The 23491-nt window shown below is 39.9% G+C and overlaps 1 protein-coding gene across 7 annotated transcripts in view; it reads right to left on the reverse strand.

The window, feature by feature from the left end:
* CNKSR2 (connector enhancer of kinase suppressor of Ras 2) overlaps nucleotides 1–23491 on the reverse strand; it is a 206467-nt gene that overhangs the window by 18394 nt on the left and 164582 nt on the right. For all 7 annotated transcript variants that reach the window (XM_085210940.1, XM_085210931.1, XM_085210919.1 and 4 more), the window contains 2 exons: nucleotides 23365–23465; nucleotides 21173–21719 (listed from right to left, as the gene is read on the reverse strand). In XM_085210940.1, the coding sequence (XP_085067066.1) occupies nucleotides 21173–21719; nucleotides 23365–23465 (648 nt within the window). The remainder of the gene's footprint in view (nucleotides 1–21172; nucleotides 21720–23364; nucleotides 23466–23491) is intronic.

Consider the following 23491-nt stretch of genomic DNA (forward strand, 5'->3'; position numbering starts at 1 on the left):
CTGCGGCCCAGTTTGGATTAGCCACAATGTACATTAACAGCCTTTCACTAGGACCTCTTAAGATAAGTAGTAGCAGACACAAGCCTATTTATCTGAAGGTGAATATAATTAACAGGCACACTTGAGGTTTTCTAAATAGATTTTCTTATTATTTTTACTCTTATAGTAAGCAACTGTACAATATTTCTATTAGGGTAGATGCACACGTAGAGTTTAGAAATTCTGCCTATTGGTAGAAATGTTATATTTCCTTATCATTCTAAAATACACATTAGCAAAACATTTCAGTAAAATCCAGCACATGGTTCCCTTTCAAGCTTAGAGTTATTCTAAGTTTGTTTTAAAGGAGAACAAATACAAATAACAAAGAACAAGTAATGTGACTTGTTGGTGATGCATACTTATCAACACTACAATTTATGAAACTGATGAGACTTGAAAACATTTTGAAAAATAAACCAATTCTCATTCACATGCAAAATGAATTCAATCCTATGAAAAAAATGAAGTTATATAATTGCATTTATTAATTAATTTATGCTTGTATTATGAAAGAGCTGTATGGCAAATGACGTTCTCAGAGAGGTTGTAGAAAAAAAAACCTGCCTGCTGTAAATTGTCACATATATATTCAGCAAATATAATAAGATGTAAGGACTCCTGTGTCTGAGCAAACCTGTATCAATGGGAGGCCCTTTACCCATCAGAAGTTGTGTGAGAGAATCAGGGCTGGGATCAACCCAGGCAAGAACTAAAGGATACACTGCAGGCCTCTCCAGCCATGCCAGCATGTCTCAATACTCAAGAGAAATGTATAAGCATAGTAAAGGACAAAGTTCTCACTTGAGAGAGATATTTGAGTCACAATCAAGAAGGAATAAGGACATGGAAGGTGAACCAACTATTTATTTCCCTCTGTTTGAGATCTGTTTATAAATAATGAAGGCACATCAGCAGTCACTAATCAGATTTAAGTTAGGGTCTTCAAGTCGATTTTTTTATTTTTTAAAGAAAGTATATACTATTTTACTGCTGCCACTTGAGAGTACACTTCCTTACAGAATCATAGAATGGCTTGGGTTGGAAGGAACCTCAAAAAACAAGTTCCAACCTCCCTGCCATGGGCAGGATTGCCAGATGCTAGACCAAGCACTAGATCAGGGTGTCTAGGAACCCACCCAACCTCTCCTTGAACACCTCCAAGGATGGGGCATCCACAGTGTCTCTGGGCAGCCTGTGCCAGTGCTTCACCATACTCTCTGTGAACATTGTTATGAATGAACATTCTTATGAATGTTAACATTACTCATTTTGTCTAAAGTGAGTACAAGATGCCTACTTATAACATTCATTTAATTGATGGTTAAATTTGCTTTTCAGAGAAGGATGTGGTTAAATGATAACAGGTTAGAAAACTTTTGAAGTAAGCGTTGTAGTTTTAGGAAAAAAACCTCCTACTTCCCATCTATAGAGCAAATCAGTTAAACTATAACTGTGTTTGTAATCTCTTTGCTCTCCTTCACCTGTACCTAATTTTGTGTACAAATCTGTACATCTGCCTATATATGCATAAGAGATGCAAAAGAACTTTGACAAAAAACTCTTCAGTAGTGTCTATCTAGTCCAACAATGAAGCATGTCCAGTATGGTGTTTCTTTGAAGGTAAATGCTACACTTGAGCTATCAGGCTTTGAACAGGGAATGAACACAAACACGAGGAGCGAACATCCCTCCCCATTTACCATAGACTGCTACTTGGCTGCTTCTGTTGTAAGTCCAGTGGCAGCTACTGGGATGCTAGGAGGTCTGGGGATGTGGCTAGATGTTGTTTAACTCCCCTGGAAATTTACAAATTCCTTGCTCAGCAAAGGAAAGCAACTAGAGCCTCCAGGACTGCTTGGGTCACAGAGAGAGTGCCATGCAGAAGGTTGGGATGGCACATCAGTGCAGCCCCCTGGCACTATACTCCAAAGCAACATATCTGCCATTTGTCATGTGAGAAGTCGAGTAAGATGTGGGAGGCAGTAATGCAAGTTACTCAGTACTCTGCTGGATACTTGAGTTACTGAAGTGAACTATGTGAAGCATGACTAACACAGAAATATGCTATCTACAAGTAGCAAATTTCATTTTCCCAGCACTATTGTATAGGCTTTAGTGTCCTTTGTGTCCCCACTGAGCTAAAAGTGACAACAAAAGAACACCAGAATCACAAATACTGTACAAGAAAGCACCATGATGTGAAAGCAGGACTTGGGAGCAGGGAGGACAGGTGGCATGCCAAAGCACATACAGCCTCCAGCAGTGAGCGGTTCCTGCCTGAGCACTGCTCTCAGCCTGGTGAGCAGAAGGCAGCACAAGAAATGACAGGGTTCTCATCTACAGGGTATTTTTTTCCCTTTCAACACAGTATTTCTAAAGGTGCAAATGCACCCTTGCTCTCCCAGTATGCATTTCATACACTACACTTATAGCTAAATAACTCTCTACCCACTCAGTACTAATGAACTAAAAAAAAAACCAACAAGAACAACAAAAAAAAACTCCACACAATTCAACACAAAAAAAGGAAAAAACCCACTAGTGTTGATGAAGAAAAATGAAAAAAAAAATGAAGAGCAGTTGGAGAAAATTCATAGCTAAGGTTATCTTACACATTACAGCACCACACCACTAACATTTATTAATAGAATAGTATTATTCTCTACATGATCTTGTCTGAAGCTTTGCATGTGTACACTGAGTCCCATCTAGTTCATCTTACCTGCAGGAAAGATCTATAAGCCCTTTATACTTATGATGCTTTTTCCAAACTCCTGTAAGCCTTGCACTTGGGCACAGCACCACATGCAGCCATCATACTGGTGGTGCTTCATTCAAAGCATTCTCAACGCTATGTGAAGGTCGGAAACAAGCAGCCAAGGACCTGGATGCTTGTGGACACATCTCTCAAACACTTCTAAACCATCTTTCTTTGCTACTTTCTGCCAAAGTAATACTTAACACAGGTATGTCAAAGAAGTTTACTAACGAACATGCATTTGTTTACCTGTGTTGTTTCTATAAGACAGAAGGGTTTTTTTTTAATGATATCACTAGAGTCCGTGTATGATTTATTGTTTCTTTATGGAGGTTTTATTAAGTGATGAACTTCCAACTTACTTGACAAACAAGGATGATACCAGTGTTGGTAGCTAAGTACCTAATGAAGTAGCGCTACTCACCCACAGGGGCCCCATTTTTGGCTCACCTTCTGGTATTGTGTTTGTTGTTCTTTCAAATGTGCCAAGCTGGATCATCAAATTATTGATACATACTATAATATATTACTATAAATTCTGCCCACGTTATGTTCTTCCATAGTAGATATATTTCAGAGTTATTCTTGTGCTGTACAGGTCTCTTTCTAATCCTGTAAAACTCATTGGTTTGTTACTGAGGTCTTACTAGAGTGAGAGTCCACAACTCCAAGGCTGAGCAGTCTGAGCTATGTCTCTGTCAGAAGTCACCAATTATTTTTGTGGAATACTTTCTATTATTACTGTTGTAAACCAACATAAGCCACTGCTCCCAGACAAAGGACATCCTCTAATTTGGGAAAAAGACAAGTGAGACTATAGAAAATTTTAAATAACATGTTATAAGAATAACAAGAAAAACATGCTTCATTCTTTTAGAAGGGGGAAAAAGGCATCTGGTTGAAAAATCATGGTCAGGTGATAAAAAGGAGCTGGCTAAGTTTCTTACAAAATACAGTAATTTACATAATTTTATATAGGTTTGGAGATGGAAGATATAATCAGGAGTTAAGTGTCCCAATGCACAGTTCATGGATTCTGTGAATGTTATTCAAATTTCTGTATATTGACACTTTAATTGCTGCATTACACTGGAGTCATAGAATGATTTGGGTAGGAAGGGATCCTTAAGATCATCTAGTTCCAATCCCACTGCTATAGGCAGGCGCACCTCCCTCTAGACCAGGTTGCTCAAAGCCTCATCCAGCCTGGCCTTGAATGCTTCCAGGAGGGGGCAACCACAACCTCACTGGGCAACAAATAACTTACATGTTTCTATGGGACAGACCTCATCCAACAGAAGTCAATTTTGTACTCAAAACACGTGCAGCGTTAGGTATACACCTAAAGGCAAGATTCCTTTCAACCCAATTCTTCCTACTATCGTAAGTTAAGATTAGTCAGGCTATGGTTGCAATGGCATGTAAAGCTGAAGTTAATCTGCTAAACCTCCTACATGATTTATGCTGGGAACAGCTTGGAAAGACACATCTTTATTTCCTCATCATGAATCAGGAACTGTGGATCCAATTTGTTGTCTAGTGAAACAGTTACTAAAGAAAAAAATGTGCATTTTGCTTCCTAACTAATACTTTGGACATCAATACTGAAAGAAAAAAGAAAAAAAAAAGGAATAAGTAATGTATTACCTTTTCAGTTTTTTAATAATCCATTTTTTCAATATGAAATACTCGAAAAGAACTGATCTAGTGGGTGGCAACCCTGCCCGTGGCAAGGGAGTTGGAACGAGATGATCTTTAAGGTCCATTCCACCCAAGCCACTCTATGATTCTATGAACTGGTTCCATTATCATAACAGACTATTCTCTGTATCACTGTTAGAAGCAGCATATTTCTTGGAAATTTTAAACATTTGTTTGCTTGGGGCTTTCAAGTGAAACAGAAATGCCTAGAATTAATTATAACATGTCAAATTTAAGCGTTTAGCTCTGAGCAGTAGAGACCACTTTAGATAAAGAAGAATTTAATACATGCAGCGTTGTAACTGCTCTGACTGTGCTTCCCATACAACAAAAATAGTGGCACACTGACAAAATCCCTTGCACGACTAAATAACTTGGGGACAGACTGCTATGTCCTCATTGTCTGCCGACATCCACAGGGGACCACAATGCTGCTTTTCATTGTAGCCTATGATCTCTTATCAGAGTGGGTCAATAACAGGAACAGATCAGATATGTTTTATGTTATTGATGCCGCTGGGTTGTTAAGGTACAATGAGCAGACTCAGGGAAAACTAGCGTCTCCCTTCTCCTGCCCATGTTCTGTTGAGGTTCTTGAGAAGCTTCTGTCACAAGTCCCAACATGAAAGCTGCTGAGGCCTGCCCAGCTAGGGGAGGCTGGGAGGCAGACTGTGATCATTAGGCTCACACTGAAATATTTTAATTAAGTTTGGTACTCACTGCAGAATTGCACACACAGAACAGTCTACATGGTTACTCATTTAGTATGGCCATCAAATCAAATTCTGACAACTTCTCATTCCCGTCTGGTTGTGCTACACTTAACAGAGGCATTCCATTCTCTCTCCTCATGCATTAATATGTATTTGATAATTAACTCAGCTTGCCTGCCTGTTGCCAGGCAAGTCACACGGTTCTGCTCCAGCTGTTTTTGATTCAGTCAGGTCTCTCCCAGTCTCCAGGAGAACCGTATTCAGCAAAAAAACCAAACCAAACCAAAAAAAACCCAAAAACCACATTATCAGACCTAAACCCCTCACTTTGAGAAATACTGCACAAAATCAGCATATACAAAGAAATTCCTGTTAGAAACCTTGCCTCTAATGCACCTAGTTTCTGTAAAGACATGCCAGCAATCTCCTCTCCTGTTTTAAAAGAATGATTCAGTTACTTTCTCAGGGGTTACAATGCCCTGAAAGCCCATCAGATCAATGCAGCAGTTAGCTGCTTGCTTTGCAGCAGTGAATTCAGTACCTAGTTGGGAACATAAAATGAAGAATTAATGATAACATTTTTCACATCTGGTGGATACAGGAAGAATGAATTTTCATCTAGTGATTTATTTCTTTAATGAGAATAATTATCTCTAACTAAAAAGCTTACATATAAAGGTTTTATATAAGGCATCCTCATGGCAGCCAAACATTGCTATGTTGTTTGCTTATAATTGCTTGTATATTTTTAACATGCAAGAGCTATTTGCAGAGGTGCTCTGTTTTCTTTCTTAAGTATATCTTAAGACTATTATCTTCCAAAAATGTGCTCACCAGTGTCATTAGAGGAAATCATAGTTGAACAGGGATTTCATTGGGCTAAAGGCTCCTCTTACAGTAGTCAAATGCTGAAAATGTCAAAAGTCTCCCAGAGTATTTCTACTTTAAAGATAGCAACAAATAACACATTTTAAATTACTTTAAATCCCCGAACGTGCTACAGTGAATATTACTTCTTTAATGGAATAGCAATGCTTCACACTTGCTAAGAAAGTAATTCTATGCAGAAAAAAGCAAAATAATCAAAGGAACCTTTCATCATATCTTTGTTTTCAAGCTCCTGGTTCATTCCAAAAAGCACAAGGCAGCCATTTATGGCAAAGTGGAGGTGGGGGAAAGTAGACAGGAGAGGACACGACGCGCTCAGTGAAGAAGGGCAGAGTCCTGCTCCTGCCTCCCACCCTTACCAGTGGGGTCTGGAGGATCCCTGCTGTCCTCCTGGGGTGATGGAACATCTCACAGGGCCTACTGGCATAGCCACACTGGCACCCATGTACCAGTTCCCCTTTTCCTGCAAGACCTCTTCTAGCCAGAACTTCACAAAAGCTTTGGAGATGTCAAAAATGTTGTTCTTTATCAAGAGCATGAAAATAATAGTCCAATGACTTTTAACTGGAAATTAGAGGGCTGTTTAGTAACTGCATTGCTGCACTTGTTCCTGGTGTCCAGAGATTTTAGGTTACAAGAAGGGAAAATATCCCTGTAAGGGGAAGCAGCTTCTAACTGACTTCTTATTAATTCTCCTATGGACTGCAAAGCCACAACTGCAGAATATTTTTTAATGATTTCAAAGCAACTTCCTCAAAAACAGAGAACTTGGGATATTTGGCTTTTTCTTCTGAGTAAAATACAGAAAGACAAGGCATAAAACATTAAAATGGTACATGATAATATGTCACATACTGAATGTGACACATGCTGTTCTAGCCTTCTCATCTAAAAAAGCAGTGAACAGGTAGATATATGAGCAGGTAGGATTACTGGTGGTATGAAAGGTTTTTCCTGCAAGATGCAACTGAACAGTCTAAAACTCTTTAAAACTTGATCCTTATAGACAAGAGATATAAGAAATCTGTACAATTAGGAGCACATATATGCAGTAGGTAAACAGAGAAAAAGGTTGATCATTGCCTCTTCCATTACTGGGAACATTTGAAAGTTTGGGTGGAAAATTCAAAACTAACCAAAAGGCAAGCTTTTCTCTCCAATCTGTAAGTCAGGCAGCTCCTTTTCACCATGTGATGTGAAGTACAGCTAATTTCAAAGCAATAACACTACTTGATGGACTGGATGGAAAAACGACCCATCAAGAGCTACAAGCAAGATGCTTTTAACTCTTTGCGAGAAAAATGCTTTTAGGCACTATTCAAGGCAGGTTGTTGAAACGTGAAAATGAAACTTGAGGCTCAAAACTCTACAGCTGCTCTTCAGAAGCAACCACCTGCAGGGTTTTTGTTTGTTTATTTTTAACTGAAAATAGCTAAGAGTCTGAGATCTGGTACAGAACTTCACAAATCAACATTTGGTCAATTTTTACTGAGCCCACATCTGCTGTGCAGAATGGGAAAGTTTGACCTCAAGACAAAATAGCAAAAAATACAAGCTTAGTGAGTTCTTAATTCTGCAAGGATTACTTCTTTTTTTCTTTTTTCTTTTTTTTTAAGTAGAAAGTAAACAAGAAAGTGACCTTGCTTGTATCTGATATATTAAAGTTTTTACTGTTGTTACAGAGGTAAAGTTCAGTTTGTACTATAAAAAAAAAAAATGTTCAGTTTGTACTATAAGATGCATTTATTTAAAAACTCTGTGGAAAAATAAGAACATTCTAAATTTAATTTCCTTATAGAAAGTGCATAGTAAGGTAGGAATGGACAAGAGGGTTTTTTTTTCTTCTGTTTGCATTTATGTTTTGAGGAGCACCATATCAGCACAGCTACTTGTAATGAAATAAAAGTTGATGGCTACAATTTACATAGTGGGACTCAGAAAATTTTCTCCAGCAACTCTGAAATACAGTAAGCACATGGCTATATACTTTTAATCATTTATAATGGAGCTAGCTACAGCAGCTGCTAAATATGAACAACTACAAGCTGAAGAAACAATAATAATAAAAAGGACAATATATGAAACAAGCTTATGCCTTCATCTTTTAAAATATCTACTCCATTTCAATATGGTACAAATGAGTAAGTCACCTGAAGATAATGTCTCACCAGAGGCCTCTACTCTTAGTTTTCAAAGACATGAGTTAAGGGAGCACTATGAGAAACTTTAAGACCTCATCATGAGGTTATGTTGGATTCTCCTCCTTGGAGGATAACTTGGGCTGAGGAAATAGTTTGATGTGATGGCACAGCTCACTGGAACATGGTCCCAACATAAAGAACGTTCACTTGTATCACCTGCGCAGCATGCTAAGCTGTGAACCAAAGGCAAACACAGCTCGATTGCATTTACAGTAGATTTTCTTGTAAGAGAAATGTGTCATTATCAAGCCAAAATGTTCTTAAAATAGGTTTTCTAATCAGGGAAAAGATTCGTAACACCATCATTTTCTAGTCTTCAGCCTCTTGCCTCCATCTCACCCAGTACTGCGTTTTACCTGCTCTTCCTCAGGCACCCTGATGTTTCCTGTCTGTTCTCAACAAGCACTACAGATCATGGCATGTGAAAAGTAGCTGTTTCCTATCCTATTATGTAGGTAAGCTAATCCTCTGCCACTGTGATGGGGCCTGCTTTTCTTTCTTTGTTCATCTGGTTAGTCTGAGCAACCTCATCTCCCTCAGTGTTCTGGGGTATAGTAATGCTCAGGAACATGCACGGTGTCCAGGCAGCGGTGCTAGAAACACCAAACTGAGTGAAATATTAAATCTCTCCTTCTGCTTCTGTTCTCCTCTGAGTAGGCATCCATAGGTGTCCCCTGGCTCTGAGGGACAGTGCTGTCTGCTCATGGCCTTCTGTCTGCAGCCTCAGCCTCTTATATGAAGCCTCCTCTAAAGGTCAGAAAGAATATAATTGATAAAGAAATAAAACTAATCAAATGCTATTTTCTGAAGTGACTTAAAACCTGCCTTGTCCTTCAAGAGACTTTTGTATTCTCGATATAAATCTTATAATCTTGTTTAGCCACAACATGTACAAACGTAGAAAATCAGCCTTTCAGGATGGAGGAAGGCAAGAGGGTGGCTGACATTTTTGATTTTCCTTAACTGTAAAAAACATATCCAAATTGTGAGTCTCACTTTTTCACTGTATGAAAACCTGAAACTTCCTTCCACTTTCTAAAAATTCTTAAAAAATGAGCTGAACCAAAAATTCCAGCGTTCCTTTAAACAAGAGCTCCCAACAAAACTAACACATGTCCCACATGTCCTGTTTATCACTTCTTTTACAATATAGATATTCTGCACATACTTCAAAGACTGTGCAAAATGTTCATACAATTAAATGTCTGGACTGAGTAGAACTTGCCAAGAAGCATAGATAGTCTGTGTATGAGATTCATGATGTCTTCTATGAGTTGCCCACACATGTGGAGCTTATTAAGGAGGAACTTATTAATTGGACTACATAGTATTAAAAAGCAAAGTGAGCAGAGAACTTAGAAACCATCTTTTTTATTTTTTAAATGCATAATGAAGTACAGTCAAAAATGCATTTTCTGTTTGTTTTATATTTTATTCCTCATAATTTCTTTCTTAAAGCATTGTCAAAATTCTGAGATTTAAATTTTGGAGTGGAGGCCACTTGAGGAAGCACTGCACTAAATGCCAAGATCAGACAGTAACACTGGGCAAGGCAAACAAAGTCCTCAGTGACACAAAATATGCCCTTGGAAAGCTTTACAGGGAACAGAAGAATTTAAAGGGGATTTTTCCTAGGCTCTTTACAAAGCCAGGAACAAATTAAAAAAGTGCTCTTCCATCTTCTGAAAAGACTGAATCTAGCTACTTTAGATGCCCCTGAAACTATTACATTAAAGCTAGATTTTATACTGTACAAGTCTGCAAATGTGCTTATTTTGATTGTAAACTAAAAACCTCTTGAAAATAAAATTAATTTTACTAATTAAAAGTTGAAAACAAATGTCAAATTACATTGTAGTAAGGAGGAAAGAAGCAGAATTTTCAGAATAACCAGCTTAAAGCTTTTTATAGATCAAGTATGATTTTCATATTGGATTTCAAGTGTTGACAGTAGTACAGTAAAAATATTATCTTCACACCAAACGTACAGGCTATTAAATTTGTTATGTGAATTCTAAAGCAGATGTTGCTATTTTTACCAGAAGAAAATAATTTTTAGGTCTCATATTCACCAATTCTCATGTACTCTATAGTGACTACTTTGCACACACTGGAAATGCTGTGCTAGTTGGAAGCAGCCCACTGCAGTGAGCCCCTCATATTCTGAGCCATGTCTGCCACTGCTTTGTGCAAGCAAATTGCAGAGGCCCCCTCAAGCCAGCTGACTGGACCCCAAATTTGAGTTTCATTTCACCTCGAACTGGATTTGCAATGATCCCTAATGAGTTTTATTACTTATTTAGCCTTGATGAGTAATGAGATCAAAGTAAACTTCCTCCCTATCCAAGCATGCCCAGGGGTTCTCCAGAGCAGAATTTTTCCCCTCTGCCTTGCAGGCTCCACTCCCCCTGTGGGAAATAGAATCATAGAATCATTAAGGTTGGAAAAGAATACAAAGATCATCAAGACCAACCTCAACTGATCCCCACCATGCCCACTAATCACATCCCTCAGTGCCATATCCATGCAGTTTTGAATGCCTCCAGGGACAGTGACTCCACCACCTCCTTGGGCAACCTGTTCCAATGCTAGAGATGAATTTTTTTCTAACATCCAATCTGAACTCTTCCCCCCCAGTGCAACTTGAAGCCATTCCCTCTCGTCATACCACTGTTATGTGGAAAAGGCTGGCTGCCACTTCGCTATAACCTCCTTTCAGGCAGCTGTAGAATCTCTCCTTATGCAGCCCAAAGACAAGCAATTGCCTATCTGCTGCAAGTGCCAGTGCAAAAGATCTGAACCTAAAATAGTCTCCAAAGCTGTACTCAGCTGTACTCAGAGGAAAAATCAGCACACCCAGTGACTAATGTTTGTGCTATATTTTGGATGCCAGTTTCTCCTCTATGATGGGAACCCAAGTTCAGCTCAGCTTTGGACAAAAATCACACCCTGTGTACAGGTCTTGGCATATTACTGTCTGGTCTTTGCTCACCCCTGAATTTACAACCAGGAAAAATCTCTCTCGTGAGGCTTGTTTAATTTCAACTCCTCGATCCCTGTAAATCTTTACTGGATTAAATCAATATGTCAAAAACAGGCAGAAATATGTTTTTAAGTCAAAGATTTTTGGCAGCTCTTCTCATTTTCTAATGATAACTCTAATACATTTAAACAAATCAATGGTGATATTTAGTATTCTGAAAGGCCAAATTTCATGCTTCAGTAATCCAAAAGAGAAGAAATAATAAGCTGTTATTATTTGGTGTTAGAAGTACTCAACTTGTGGAGGCAGAAAATACCCATGCTATTTAACGTGCAGCCATTTTCTTATGTAAATACCGCAAAACCTTGCAGAGAACTTCTTTCATATTTTGCATACGACATCATACTACTTAATATCATTGCTCTTGATGCTGTGATATAGGAGTGTTAAATCATCAACAAGATCCAAACTTACAAAGTGGGGCCAAAAAGGTGACAAACTATCTTCCAGCTTTTTAACAACAATTTTTCAAAACAAAACAAGGAACCTATTTTTTCAATATTTAATGAGAACTGAGATCTTTGCAAAATTGTCTGATCGCAAGACTTTTCTTTTACTTTTTCCCAAATAAAGTACTATCTTATCATGACATTTATTTCACAAGAACTGCTTGATATTGAAAAACAATAGGAAAATTTGCAAATAAATCCCATATGATTAGTATAAACTCTGAGCATTAAGTTCTCTAGAGACTGAATAAATTCCCATCTGACAAAAAGATGAGCTTTCACTTCCCACTCATCTCCAGGTAACACCCCCCTTTGCTATTCAGATGCAGAATGGGTATAAAACACAGCTCCATCTTTTGTTTCCAGAAGTTCAGCTCCCAGAAGAGAGCAGCATGAGCCACCCCAGGTAGCCTGGGTGTCCTCCCTGATGGCAAGAATAAAGCCCAAGCAGAAGGGGTACCTGGGTCTTGCTGCTAGCAAAGAAGGCTGTGCTTTGTGAGGCTTTCTCAAGGGCATCCTGCTGCCCAGATTTTACTAATGACATGGATGGTGGAATAGAGCAAACCAATTACAATCCACAAACACAAAAGTGGGAGGAAAAATTTACACTGGATATAAATAAAATGTTTTTTTACAGTAAGGATAGTGAGGCACTGGCACAGGTTGCCTAAAGAGGTGGTGGGTGGGCTAGATGGGGCTCTGAGCACCCTGATGTAGCTGTAAGTGTCTCCCTGTTAATTGCAGTGGAGTTGGATCAGATGGCCTTTAAGGATCCTTTCCAACTCGAATGAATGTGTGATTTCTCATAGGACAGCCATAGAAGTGGGAGTGACTTTTGGAGGGATGTAATCCCCTTGCCAAGCTTTATATAACAGTATGGTAAACGATACACTAAAAGACACAGAACTTGGCAAGCACCAGGTTAGTCTGCAAGGCATTTATTTTCTCTAGTCAGGCTGTTAGTTTTACAAGCTGTCATGTTTGTTTGTTGGTTGGTTTTAGCTCAATTAGATATTTTAAATCACCTGAGGTGTTTATCCACTTGAGCTACTTAGTGTGGATTTGTGAGAAGCACAGGAATAAGCGGCTTTCATTAAGGTATGAAAAATAGGAGTGAAGCAGAAAAGCTTATCTAGCACACTGCACAACACAGAGTGAAATGTGAAGTACTGTACAGCTGCAAAGTACAGTGTCTAAAACACGCAGGGTGAAGCAATCTTCCTGGTGTCAGCCGGGTGCATTACATCCAGATTAAACCCTGGAACACGCTGCCCGTAGAGGACGTGGAATCTCCTTCTCTGGAGATATTCAAAACCTGCCTGGGCATTTTCCTGTGTAATATACTGTAGGGAACCTTCTTTAGCAGGCAGGTTTGGGGTGGGTAATCTCCAGAGGTCCATTCCTAAGTCTCTATAGTCATATGGATGCTGCCTTCTCAGGTGAGGTAGGGCAGCTGGGAAAGTTATGTTCAGCAAGAATGGCGAAAAGCCTATCAAATAGTAAGTGGCCAAAAGTGAGATCAGTCTTCACAACACCTTTCAGCTTAAATAACAGCTGCTGTGATGGAGCAGCTTTGTTTTCCATGCAATAATGACAGGAAAAAACTACGCTTAAATTACAAAGGGAACAATTTAATATCTGTTAGGAGAAGGAATAAATTCCTCTTCAATACAGAAAAGAGGAAAAGCAGTGTCTGGAGGGAATGAAAAAGGTCCACTACTTGAGAATACTTAAGGATGGATGCAGTAGGCATAACGGCTCTAGATCTGGAGTACAGATAACCCCTCAAAATCTCAAAATCACTTCCAGCCCACTGGCTCTGAAGCTTGCACAGCATACTTACAATTTCACCAGACCCCTTCAGGGTCCAAGTTTTAGCCTGCATATGCTACTTTCTTGTGGTGGAAAAGGTTAGGAAACAAGTCCTAAGTAGAGATTAAGATGCTAAAACACAAACATTTATTGCCATTTTAGTTGTCCAACAAGGACAGCCAAGGAAGTTGCACAGGGCTAGCAAACAGGACACAAGATCTTTAGATCTGCCACCTTCTGCAGCAGCAGCAGATAGAGGCTAAAAGGAGGAGCTTCAGCCAAATACTAGGCTAAGACACTAAAACTGAAAAAACTACACTGCAACATTTATTTTGTAGGATTCCATAGAATCATAGAATTGCTCAGGTTGGAAAAGACCATAAAAATCATCGAGTCCAACCACAACCTAACCATACTACTCTAACAACCCTCTGCTAAATCATGCCCCTGAGCACCACAGCCAAACGGTTTTTAAACACATCCAGGGATGGTGACTCTATCCACAATGACCTTCGTCTTAATTCCAAGAACCCAGAGGACTTCTTTCATAAAAAAAAAATGATTTAAATGAAATTGCTTTGTAACAATTTGCTTATGCCAGCGTCTCTTTTCCAAGATTCTAGCAAGATGCTGACTGCTCACACTGAGAACCTCATCCCTGCAGATTCTAATATCTCATCTTGCTTCCCACGACCGACAGTAATTAAATGAGAAAGCATATTTACATGGCGACACTACAGAAGTTCAGCATGCTAATAGTCTCATAAAACTACATCCTTCCTATGTTCTCTCAGGCAGTAATGACTCAGGTTCTTCCCTGCATATGTTTAACAGTTGCCTTGAAAGAACCTGAGAGCCACAGCCAGCAGATGGTGACACCTGGAGAAGTAATAAATATAATCTGAAAAGGCTGTCATTCTCACAGACCTAGTGATGGGAGTGTCATATTCTTCTGACTTGATTACAGAAAGAGTTTCAGCTTTTTTTCAGTTTGGAGAAGAGTATTTTAAAATTATGCATTTCAAAAGAACATTCGCCTTGCATACAATAACTGGCTAACTTGTTTCACTGCAATATATGCTTTCTTCGTGTTTCAAAACTTCCAGTTTGGCCAAGTGCCTCTTGAATTTCAAGAGAAACTATCACAATTCAGCAAAAATCCCATTGAAAACAACAGTTTCCTCACGTTTTCTGCAGTGGTCAAATCTATGTGCATCTCCAAAATGGTTTTCAGAGAGCTCACAATAAGATTTATATAAATAATTAAAATTAGTTTTTCACATTGGAAATGAATATAGGTATCGATTTAACGATAGGAACCCTCTCCTATTAGTGGGAAACTACATGCTAATTGAAAAAAAGTCTATTTTTCATTTTGTACACAAAATAATTTCTAAAAATTTACATAGCCTCATTCACAAAATGTATGTTATGTTTAAGATGTAAGCTCGTTTGGAATTGGGGAAATCTGCAAGCACACAAAAAAGGATTTTTTAAAAATATTACTATTGAATAAACAATCACATATCCTTTAGTATGGTGAGCAGTGGGAATTTGGGTGTTTGGACTGTCTTCCCTGCATGACACATCAAGTGGTCTGCCAGGTGCAAGTCATCTTTTCCAGCCTCAGACAGGGAAGGGACAGAGCTTCTTTGCCTCAGGGAACAAAAAAGTTAAAGGCAAACCACAGTTTGACTACAGGACACCTTGAAAGAGAATTGATGCATAAAATGGAAAAAAAAAAGCTGAAGTATATTATCATGCGCATAGATTCCTCCGCTTCAACCCAAAATGACAGTGCCTCTGGTAGCATGTCTCTTGACAGCCACCAGCTTGGAAACACAGCTGAGGATTCTCTGCTAGAAAAGTATACCGTAAGAACAGCCGTGCAAGAAATTCTCATCACTATTTCTTTTGCTTGTAAAAATCCATATACTTCAAGAAAAATCAGATGATCTTTGTTGGCAATGATGCCCACAGCTATTAAAATAAGAGTAGGAAAACATAACATTTTGTTTCTGAACTCCACCTCTCCTTTGCATTTTTAGTAGCACGAGCAATGGAAATCAATTAAAATTAAAAAGTGGCAACAGTACATTCGTGGGTAGAATGCATTCACATTTAAAAAGTCTAATGGGCATAAAACTAAACTACTTTTATTTTCGTTGACAGGCCGTATCGCTTTCTGAAGTGCTACCCAATAAATGATTCAACATTTGGCTTTCAAACACTGCAGATGATTTTTTTCCCCCTCCTACTGAAACTTAAAATCAGAATGTAAAGTTTTTGTATCTGCTTGTTTTTATTTAGAATACAAAAACACTTGTGTAGTAGAGTTTCTTTTGCTTGTGAGAATTAGAAAAGCTTTTTTCTGGTTTTTTTTTTTGTTTGTTTGTTTTTAATTATTTTAATAAAGTTTACATTTTGAATTAAAGAAGATGCACAGGAAACTCAGTTTTGGCAGTTGTCTATCTAAGTTGGTTTTTGTATCAGTATACTTTTTAACATAATAAGTAGTATAATACGTACCTTGTACATACAACTGAACATGCACACACAGAAGATAATTGAGCAGCTCTCATTTTGGCTGATTTTTTTTCCCACATATATACCTGCTTCTGGAAGCTTACAGAAATTTCTATTCAGATAAACATGGAGCTTAAAACTTCACAAAGATAAAAACATTTAGCTTGACAGATAAGCTAAGTTATCAATGATGCTGTCTCCCCACTGATTAACTTTAAATATAACAGCCCTTGTGTCTCTCTGGATCCTATGATGAATGAAGCACTAAACGTTCTAGATAAAAGTAAGAAAAACAGTGTCATACAGAAGATACAAGCTGTTCTAAAGAACATTTTGTGTGCAACACGTTAGCTTTGAAAATAGGGTTGGAAAGTAACCCAATATCAGCCACTGACTTGTCTGCTTTTCCACTTTCCTTCCTGCCTGAAACAGCAAGCCACTGATGGAAATTTTCCTCTGGAGATACCAACTACCCATACCAATGCCCCACTGGCATTTACAGTATAAACAAAGAGACATAAGACTGCAAGTTTTAATACAACTCTGTGGTATTTTATCCAGGCTCATTCTGAGTGCCCAGCAGCTCTACCAGCTGGGTGCTGGCCCGGGTGGTTCAGCAGGGAGTAGCATGGGCACACAGATTGATGCCAGGAGACAGCTCATGCTGGAATCATGAATGAAAAGCCAAGTTGCAAACACACGACTTAGAAAAAGCATCCTTTTTCCTTACTTCATTTCAGTGTCTGAGTATACACAAGTTGAGCTGCTCAAAAGGATGCTGAGATGAAAACCCAGCAACCCAATCCTGGCAAATGCTCTGGTTTGTACATGACTGATGGTGAATGTATTAAGTTAGAATAACATCCTCCTTAGTGTCCCAAAGGGTGCTGCACTTTGTGCAATTTTCCAGCCTCAAAAGGAATATTCCTAATGTGAAACATGACCTGTCATCTCTCATAGCCCTGCTTACTTTAGACTTGTGCTAGCAGGCATGCACACCTTTACTAACCTGAGAAATTCCAGAGGGGAAAATATAGCATCTTAATGGCCTCTCCCTTGCCTATTGGTGCAGATAAAACTAACTAGGTGGGGTCAGATGACAGGGCACCACTAATGGTATCCTATCTAATGGAAAGGGGCTGTCAGAAAAGCAAACCATCCTATTAATTGCAGTCACACATCGGCAACAGCTCCAGTGTGTACAATCCAGTCTTTATGCATTACTCATCCCAACTCCCACATTTCCCTGCCAAAGAAAAAAGATACCCTATCCAAAAGGCAGAGAATCAAAAGCAAGAAGTGCTACATACTTCCCAATGTAGTATTTTGAATGGGGCTGTTCAGCCTGGAGAAGAGAAGGCTCCAGGGAGGCCTGATAGCAGCCTTTCAGTATATAAAACGTGGGCTCTAAGAAAGAAGGAGATGAACTCTTTAGCAGGGTCTGTGGCGAGAGGACAAGGGGAAGAGGTTTCAAACTAAGATAGAGGAGATTTAGCCTGGGTATAACAAATTTTTTTTATAATACATCTACCACTGACACTATAGCTTTTCCTGCCCTGTTTCAAGAGGTAGCACAGAAGATGAAGGTTTCTCTAAAGAGAGGTCAGTGGATCCACACCAGTTACAGACTTCAGAGCTAGTAGCTGCTTCTCTTCAGCGCTGACCCCAGAGACATTCCTGTTCCTTCCCTACAGATCACAGAAGCCTATAAAATGAAAGAGATTCCACCAAGTTACAATCGTCTGCCAAGAAGATCTTAGATGCTCTTCGGCGTTAAGTCATGAAACAAACACAGAGAGTGAGGATGATGGTGGGGTCTGGGGAAGGAGTGGCAGTGATGTGATGCACAGCTCTTTCATTCTGCTCACTGCAGCTACCAGAAGGCAAACACGGAAAGGCACGCATCCTTCACAACTGCACCATGGAAATGCAGTGCAGAGGGGCCAGGCCTCTCACGTGCTCTTTGTGTGCAGCTGCTTCACAGCATCAAAACATGAGGGCACGTTTGGTGCTGTTTGCCATTTTCATGGTCTCAGGAACAACCAAACAGACAAACACAAATACCCCACAAGAGAATCTTCTTAAATTACAAAGCAAGAGACCGTTACAGGACAGTGTCTGTACCGAACATCTAAATGACTGAGACAAAACTCACTTAGGGGAATAGAATAACCAAAGATTAGCCTTTAAGTGTTAATGTGATATAATGAGACAAAAAGCAACTGAACAACACACAAAAGTTACATCCCAATGGATAAGCACAGAAAAGGACAACACACATTTTTAGTTTACCATGATATATCTAGGCATTACAGCAGGACTGGTACGCAGCACTATTTGCAGTGTCAGTACATTCTTGCAGTATTTATTTAGTGCACATAGCATTGATTAACAGAGAGTAGGTTCTCAGCTGCTGCAAATCAGTGTGGGTTTTGCAGAAAGTCAACAGAACCATGCAAATTATAGCAGCTGAAGACAGCATCTGACAGAAAGCTCGGAGCTCCTAATGTGTGTGGTGGCTGTTTGAAAACATCTTTGGGCTAGAAGTAGAAAACATAGGACTGCATTTCACTGTTTGGTTGAAACTCAGGAGGGTTTAAAAGTGGGAAAGGAATTAAAAAAAGCTGAGAAAACAAAGTTTTGGCAATGACATTTGACTCATACAGCAGCAAGCACGAAGGCGCTTTATTCCTTATCCCGCACAAATAGCAAGAGGAATGGTTAAGCTCTGAAACACAGACATGTATACAAAGGAAAACACAGAGTCATCCAAGAGTTTAGAACTATGTCAGGATCACAGAAGTGCAAGGCAAATAAATACATGTAAAAGGTTTGTTTGATACCACATCGGGAAGCCTGACAGAGAGGCTAAAACCTCTCCCAACAGGGAGGATTCCCCTCCCCACCAGCTGTGAGTTCTTATGTTCCCAGACCAGCAGAGGTGTGGGGCCAATCCTGTCAGCACGCTCGGCAGTCACAAGCAAATCTCGTTCCTCTCAGCCCAGAAATTGAGATTTTGCACCTCAGAGCACCACTTGCATGCAGTCCCTCCTGCCTTTTATACTGGTAACCATGCTAGAAAAAGCCAGTGTTGCAAACAGAACATAGTAGCCATAGCAACAAGCAATTGGCACCTAAACTTTTCAACAGACTAAACAGAATTTTCTCTCTGTTTTTATAATTTCATGGTCAGTAACTCACCATGAACACTTTACTTGTCTAGCTGGTCATTAATGTCTCAAAACCAATCTCCCGTTAATGCTTCAACCATGAAAACCTTCTCACTTAAAGAAAAATAAAAGTATGTGTACACAGGGAAACTGCTTGAAAATTAATTTTTTTCCTCCCTTTTTGGAAATTTGTAGAGAAATGTGGAGGAGAGCCCAAGTTCTGGCCTGCTAATCCAAACACAAGCCCTTTATTAGTATTGCACACTATAAAACCTGTTACACCCGGGACTCTAAAGGATTAAAAATTGATGTCTAAAGCACATGACATCTTAGGCTCTGCAATAGGATCCCTGAATAATGCCCAACAGAATAGGCACTGCTGGGAAGTCTCCTTGCTCTTTTCCAGATCCAGTGGCTGCAAGAAATATTTTTATTTTAAAAAAATCTTATTGCCACCAATAAAAACCCATTTGAAATCAAAATTGAAGGCTAAAAATAGGACAGCATATTCTGCCCATCTGATGAAATTTAACCCTGTTAATTGGAGAGCTTCATTTCACAGTCTGTAAGAGTCTAATATTACCCTAATGAATGTATGGGTTTTTCGGAAAGCGTAATGCATGAATGCAATTGAAATAATGCCTTTTCTCCCTTTTATGGCACCAGACTTAGTATCTGCAGAAGAAATCACTGTTTTCTCCAAGGCAAAAATTCATGCAGTCTAGAATCTATTGACCAAAAAAGGAAAATGGAAAACAGTTCATCTCTCCCATGGAGACTAAATAATGCCCATATGAACTTTAATGCTCAAGATGGTGCTAACTTCAATGAATTAACTTAGGCAGGCAGTTAATTATCCAAAACTTTCGCTATCCTTTCCTATTTCTTTACCATTTTTATCCTTCCTTACTACAGTGAAAAATCTGAAGGAATGAGATCACCACACCTCTGAGAGCTTCAGAGGTCATCCTTGCCACTTTCCTTGCTGCTGCAGAAACTTCATCACAGCACAATCCCACAATGCATGGAAGCAGGCTTTGTTGACAGACCTGACAACTTGGGTGCAAACTGAACTTTGCTAGCAATGCACGCTGAGAAGCTCCATAAATGACAGTGAAGACAGAGCATGAAACAGACACAGAAATGTGTTTACAGGAGGAGCAGGGTCCTTCATTCTCTGTTTATTTGGAATATTTTTGACTAGTGGCACAAATATCTATGGAGTTAATGTGCCATGTAAGAGGCAGTTACTCAGTATTAGGATGCTTTGTTTTTAAACCCCACTGGTTACGTAGATATTCTTATTTTATTTTAGTTTTTGTTCTGAAATGTTTTCTGAACTTCTTTCATTAAAAATCACAAGGTGAGGAATTGGGGAACATACACAGTTCTTCGAATTCCTGCAGGTTCCGGGCTGTCCCATGACCTGTTCCCCTGGACACCCCACAGTCACAGCCTGACCCTGCAACTCCAGCGTTTAACTGAGTGATTTTTACAACCTGGAGAGAGGCTGGCTGGAAAACTGGACTAAGCATGTCCTGCCTGACACATACATGTGTCAGTGGGGGAGAATACTGTGCAAGTGGAAAGAAAGCATGGAAGCAACATCCATTTATGACTGAGAAACACTATTAGGGTACAGCTGCTGACCAGCCAATGGGGAAGCATCTGGGGCTCATGACAGATCATGCAGCGCTCTGTCAGACTGTTAAGCCTCATACGTATGGTTGATTAAAGAGATATAAAACAAAGAGAACCTGGTAAAATATGGGAGATGATGGAAGACTTTTTTAATAGTTAAAGGGAAAAACAACCACTACATAACACAAACAGGGCTGCTGAAAAGCCACATAAATATCCCATACTTACTTTTATCTTCCTGGTTTTCTTCTGCTGCTTTCACTTCCTCTTCCTCCTCCTCCTCTTCCTCTTCCACCTCCTTTTGCTGCACTTCCTCGTGGTGATCGGTGGCTCCCACCGAAAGGCTCTGGCAGCAGTGGTTGAAGCCACTGTCTCGTGGCAGCGTGAAGCTCCGGGGCTTGCCTCCATTCCCGTTCAGCACCTGCATCCTCTCCCCCTCCACGAGTGGGAAGGGGCCGTAGTGGTCTTGCAGGTGGCACTTCTGGGTGGGCAAAGTAGACTGCCGCCGGTGTTCAGGGGACACCACGGCCGTCTCAGAGAACACCGAGTCCTCCAGCGGCAGCGTCTGCAAGTAGTGAAGTCCTGAGCTCGTCAGTGGCGTCTCGATGAGGTCCTGCCAGGAGCGCCGCTGGCTCGCTGTCTTGCGCACCGGTGAATCGGTGACACTCCCTGCCGCCTCTGGGCGGAACTCCTCGTGTGATGACTGAGACTGGGAGGTCTCTGTGGAGGAGAGGCGGCTGTGCTTTGGCTCCACGTAGGGACTGGTGCAACTCATCTGCAATGGAGCAAACTTCAGATCAGTGGAGACTGCGGCCTACCCCTAACAGCAATCACATATACTGCTTTTCTGAAAGAGTGGTCAAGCACTGGAATGGGCTGCCCAGGGAGGTAGTAGGGTCACCGATCCTGGAGGTGTTCAAGGAATGTTTGGATTTTGTGTTGAGGGACATGGTTTAGTGAGTACTACTGGTGATAGGTGGATGGTTGGACTGGATGATCTTAAAGGTCTTTTCCAAGCTTGGTGATTCTGTGATTCTGTTGTTACCGATGGCCCCCATTTTGGCAATGACCCTGCACACACACTGATATGCACTCCTACAGAATGTCCCTTAATCAATAGAAGAGGCCCACTCAATTATTTTTTCAGAAAACTTTGTCAAATATGGCTTTGTGAAAGACACAGGAGAGATGGAATACCTCCCCTACAAGGACAGGCTGAGAGACCTGGGCCTGTTCAGTGTGGAGAAGAGAAGGCTCCAAGGAGGCCTTTCAGTATCTAAAAGGGGGGCTTATAAGAAAGAAGGGGACAGAGGCTTTAGCAGGATGTTTTGTGATAGGAAGGGGAAATGGTTTTGAACTAAAAGATGGGAGATATAGTTTGCATAATATGAAAAAGGTTTTTTACTATAAGGATAGTAAAGCACTGCAGCAGGTTGGATGCCCCGTCCCTGGAGACACTCAAGGTCAGGCTAGACGGAGCTCTGAGCACCTGATGTAGCTATAGGTGTCCCAGTTCATTGCAGGGGAGTTGGACTTGATGCCCTTTAAAGATCTTTTCCAACTCAAATGATTAAGATACACCTGGTCCATCAATACTATCTTAAAATTGCAATCCAAATGCCTGCTACCATCCTATCTTGCTAAAATTACTTTGGAAACATGTTTGCAGAGCTTCCGTACATTTTAAAGCTCTATGGCTTTGGAAAACATCTTGCATGCAAATTAAATTAACACTTTCCACAAACTTATCCAAGTTTTCAATCGACATTTTTGTATTTTTTAAAATTATACTGAAAGTGCTTTAGTAATGTCTGAATATATGAACATGAACATTAAAATTTCCAATAAAGAATAAATCAGAAGTTCACTGATTAGTTTTATAACAACTGCTTAAAGAAGGAAATAACGACCAGACCTCCTTTCGCTCTTTCATAGATAAACCTACTTTTTCAGAAGCAACAAAATTGCTGTTGGCTATACAAAAGAACATTTTTAAGTTGGCATTTCTCTGGAAGTATAGTTTGTTACTTTAATGCTTCACAGCACAACTGTTGTACCTTAGAAAAGAATCTGTTACCAGGGTATTACATTTTGTCAAAGAAGATGGTAAGAGGGATGTGAGCAATTACATGGATGAGTAGGGGTCTATCACGAATTAAGAAGAGGAAGAATTCTGTAACTTAATTCATGTTTGTACAATGAGTACGATTATACATGTGTTCTCTACACACCAGTGGAAATGGCAAGGATGGTTCCTGAAGCTAGCAATGCATTGTACTTAAGAAATAGCTTAAGACCAGTACTGACTTAAAAAATATACGGGAGTGCAGTGTTTGCAAGCACGTGATTCTGATCAGAGGAGCTGGTGAAAGTGAGACTTTGTGTAGCCATTCCAGATTAGGAAGTTGCAGGTGACTTACCGAAGGAGGCCGTGGGTATGTATCATATGGGGGTGGTGGGCTGTCTTGTTTGGGTGTCGATGGAGTGTCAGCCTCCTCCTTATCACTCTCACTCCAGTAATCTACAAGTTAGATACACATCAAGTCA

The sequence above is a fragment of the Meleagris gallopavo genome, chromosome 1 (assembly GCF_905368555.1).
Source record: "Meleagris gallopavo chromosome 1, MGAL_WU_HG_1.1, whole genome shotgun sequence".
NCBI classification, from domain to species: Eukaryota; Metazoa; Chordata; class Aves; order Galliformes; family Phasianidae; genus Meleagris; species Meleagris gallopavo.